General features: G+C 48.6%; 1 protein-coding gene across 1 annotated transcript in view; it reads left to right on the top strand.

Moving 5' to 3' along the window:
- Nucleotides 1–492: 492 nt before the first annotated feature.
- Nucleotides 493–4506, top strand: part of LOC311351768 (nuclear factor of activated T-cells, cytoplasmic 1-like) — a gene marked incomplete at both ends in the record, with an annotated part of 52623 nt that continues 48609 nt past the window's right edge. The window contains 2 exons of the mRNA XM_084471912.1: nucleotides 493–610; nucleotides 3367–4504. Of these exons, the coding sequence (XP_084328038.1) occupies nucleotides 493–610; nucleotides 3367–4504 (1256 nt within the window). The remainder of the gene's footprint in view (nucleotides 611–3366; nucleotides 4505–4506) is intronic.

Raw genomic sequence — 4506 nt, forward strand, 5'->3', positions numbered from 1 at the left:
ATCCCTTGGCGGGAGGAGCCAGGACTTTGACAGCTCTCCAGCGAAGAGCTGGCAAGGACCAATCACGTCATCCTGGTATGGGCGGCGCACGCGGAGGAGAGGGTGTTTTCCAGCTTTAAAAACGGCGAAGCCAGCCCCTTTGACAAACCGCGCTGCGTCACGCACCGGGAGTTTCTAGAAATCCTAATGAGACAATACATCGCGACCTTAAACAGCCAAACCCACCTACCACCACAACACCTATCCTTCCCCAAGTGCTGCGAGGCAGGTAGCCTGTTTACTTCGCGCGTTCACATCCTAGATTTTCATCCTTCAGCAGACTTAACTTTCTTCATTCATTTGGCGTGCGAGTTAGTACAAATTCGGTCTAAGATTGGACTGCAAATTATGTTTTTATTTGACAGTTGATTGAATAAACTCGCGCTTGCAAACCGGTGGTTTTGACGTTCATCTGACTGACCTTATAAGAGCGAGTGGCGTGCAGCTTATTGGATGCAGGATACAGGCTACGTGCGCGTCAGCTCCAAATTCGGCTTTGGATCACCGAGGAAGGACAGAGGACTCCAGTTCATTACGTCGCTGGCCTCCAATATGAAGTCTGCAGAAGAAGGTGAGTCGAAATGATACATCTCCTAAACTTTGTCTGTGTCTCACATCAGTTATGCTACGGGGAAAGGCGCTCTTGAATACATGATGTGATAATTTTGGCGTTGACCAGTGATCCGGGGTGTTCAGTGCACAGCGATTGTCATTTTGAGTTGCGCTTTGTGGTCCACTCCGCAAACTGTTTTGCGTGCTAGTTTCTAAAAGTCTAAAAGTCGCCTGTACACTTTCTAAGTTGTTGTTATCAGCTTTAAAGCAGTTGCACCACCAACGCAAGGCGCAGACGGACTTGGTGGGGGTGGGGGTATAGGGGTGCAAAGCGGGTCCCTCACCTGCCTGCTTCGGTAGTCGCTGACAGGTCAAGATGACTCCCCCCCTCCCCATAATAATACAATTATCTATAACATATACGAATAATAGACAATACAATTAATGCATCATTTTTAAAAATGCAATTAGATGTAAGCGTATTGACAACGAAAGGTTAAAATGTCTTAATTCGTATTTATTGTATATGTTTTAGATTATTGTTTGTGTTTTTTTTTTTTTTTGGGGGGGGGGGGAGCAAACGTTTACCTATCGTCAGTTAAATTATGAAGTCTTTAATTGCTGATGTCATCATGCCTTTTGGTGGATTTTTTATTTATTGTTTTATTTAAGTTTTCACCCTCACTCATAAACTGCGTTATTCTAATCGGGGGGATTAGGGATTTGGGATGTATCTTGAGCAGCCTGCTGCCAACTTGCAATGCTATAACCCCAGTCCAGAAACACACACGCAGGCTGAACATATTCTAGTTAGTGTGGTTTTGTACCTCTTAAAGTGTCAGCTGTAAGTGGCCTGCAGGCTGCAGAGTCTTAAGATGCTGTAGATAACTTCCATGCCTGACCACCTATACTATAGCCCACCTCTCCCTGAGGTCCCCGTATGTCTGGGCTCAGTCTGGACCACACTCCACATGGTGGAACACATGCAGTCTGCATTCACATTGGGAAGGTTCTGCATGGACAGTCCACAGTCTGAGGAGTATAAGATTGTTATATAGTATAATAATCGTATAATGATTGTACAACCTAATAACATTACATATTTATAAAAAAAAAGGTATATATATATATATATATATATATATATATATTTCCAATTCTAAAAGTGTATCAGGCAGGTTAAATTAATTTTGACTTTTACATTTTCTTAAATGTTGTTTAATTAATAATTAACACAGCGAGAAAGGTGTAGGGTGGGCGGCAAACAAAATTTCAGTTTCAGTTTGTGTGGTGTCGTACGTGTGGCACGCACACACACACACACACACACACACACACACACACACACACACACACACACACACTGCAAGGCAATGTTGGTAAGCAGCGAAATGAGAGGGAAAAACCCCATCTACCACGGTTGAGTGTCGTCAGTCAGGCTTGTTGTGAGGAGGGGTGCGAACTGTCGGGGGGCTGTGTGGGCAGAGACCCAGTCTTTCCGCAATAACAGGGTGATGTGCAGAAGAGCTGCATTACACAAATTAAAGCAGATGGAAACAGAACTATCTGAACACTCGGTTTAACTCAGGTTCTCGGGTTAGTGTTTGTTTGTCGTTTGCCTCTTTACGTTTTCTTTTGTTGTCGTTCTTTGGTGTGGGAGGCCACTGTGATCGCAAGAGCAGTGATGAGTTCTCAGCACGGTGAGGCAGACCTCGATCTCTCTCTGTTTGAGTACGGTCATGTAGAGCACAGCAAAGAAAAAGGTGGGTGAAGGGGCAATAGATAGTTCTGAATGGATGTTACATGCAGAACTAGGGTGCCTATCACAATACCTATGATATATAACTATCACAATACCTATATAGTACTATTTGAAGCATTATCATTTTCATGATTTGTATGTCACATATTGTATGTGATTTCAAATTGTTCAATATGCTGTTGATAAAGGGTTGTGTGTGGATAGCACATGTTTGGCGGCATGCGTGTATAAACTACCACATTTCAACATGGGCATTTATATAACTTGCCTTATGCTTCATGCCAATCCCTCTGGAAATAGACTCCAAAAGGCTAATTCAAACAAGTCTAACCATGAATGACAATTTCACAATCATATGTGACTCAGAGCGTTGTGGTTCACCAATATAGCACAGGGACCAGAGAAGGAAGCCCTGTTTTAGTAATCACAATGGCTTGGTACGGATGTAGGTATTACTCTTCATCATTTTGATGTTTGATAATGGCCAGGTGAGGAATGGTGACACGTCGTAGACACTTCATGGTCAACTGTTTTCAATGCTGTCATCCGTCAACTGTTTTCATAACTGTAGCTATCACGATGGTAAAGACGTAGGCAACCTGTCATGAACACTAGTGTTGCCTCGTGTGATTGACAGTGTTTGCATTGCCCAATTGTAGTCCCAGTATTCACATCTGAACATTGTTGTTTGTGTAGGTGGCTGTGTGAGCTTACAGGCGACACATGTGCGCCAATTATTTCTGTGTACACCTGTTAGTGACATGTCAGCTGTAAACGCTCCTCTACCACTTTGTCTGAGGCCCGGCGTGATGCAAGACAGCGCTGTCAGTTAGACTCGGGGGAGGGGACTAATTCACCCAGCGACTGAAGCGATCAATCAAATAGATCGTTCATCATCACTCTAGTGGCGAATCCTTCAGAGCATACATGGATGCGGAATGGAGGATTTGATTGTGTGCTTCAAGGATAGTACTGCCATGAAAATAATAAATCTTGTTTCCAATGTTTTTCAGATGCATACAGCTATACCCCAAACGTCAACCTGTCTCTTCCGCTGGGCATGGGGAACCCCTGCCTGGCAACCCAATACCACACTCTGCAGCCAAGTCCGGTTATCTCCTCGTGCCAGCAGGGGGGCTATGGCCTCCAGAGCGACAACCAGGTGGCGGGGGGATACTACCAGCCCCAGGGCTACAGACCCAACGGGGCGCCGGCTCTGGAAAGCCCCCGCATTGAGATCACCGCCTACAGCCCCTTCCCCGAGGAGGAGGTGGAGGAGAGCAGCCACATGGACCTCATCACCAAGCGCGGGGTCAACTCTGTGGTGACGCTGACCCTCCCCAACGCCGATGGCTACCGCGACCCCAGCTGCCTGAGCCCCGCCAGCAGCGTCTCGTCGCGCAGCTGCAACTCAGACGCCTCCTCCTACGAGTCTGGCTTCTACAACTACGACCACTCCCCGCAGAACTCTCCCTGGCAGTCCCCCTGTGTCTCCCCCAAGGGCTCACCAGCGCTGCTGTCTTGCCCGCATGCCGGCAGGCCTGCGATCTCCCCCCACCATTCTCCCTCCTCCTCGCCCCAGATAGGGGCAGTAGCCGAAGAAAGCTGGGCCGGGCATCATCGCGGATCAAGGCCCAATTCCCCTTCCGGCGGCGGTGGCGGAAGCGGCAGCGGTGGAAGTGGCCACGGAGGTGGAGGTGGTGGTGGTGGTGGTGGTGGTGGTGGTATGGGCAAGAGGAAGTACAGTTTCAATGGTGCCCCCTTCTGCCAAACATCCTGCTCGCCCAACCAGTCCCCCATACCTTCCCCGCATGGCTCCCCAAGGCTCAACGTCACGGATGAAAGCTGGCTGGCCAACACCAACCAGTACACCAACTCCGCCATTGTGGCCGCCATCAACGCCCTGACAACGGACGGAGTGGTGGACATGGGGGAGGGCATCCCCGTCAAGGCCCGCAAGACCATGCTGGACCACAGCCCCAACGTGAGCATGAAGCTGGAGCCCCGGGGAGAGGACCTGGGTCCTGACCTTGAGTTCTGCCATGAGGACTACGCCTCCCGCATGGCCTTCAAGAAGGAGAACTACTGCGGGGGTTTCCTGGACGTCCCGAAGCATTCCTACTCCTGGTCCAAGCCCAAGCCTTACCTCAGGT

The sequence above is a fragment of the Micromesistius poutassou genome (assembly GCF_964030765.1).
Source record: "Micromesistius poutassou genome assembly, chromosome: 8".
NCBI classification, from domain to species: Eukaryota; Metazoa; Chordata; class Actinopteri; order Gadiformes; family Gadidae; genus Micromesistius; species Micromesistius poutassou.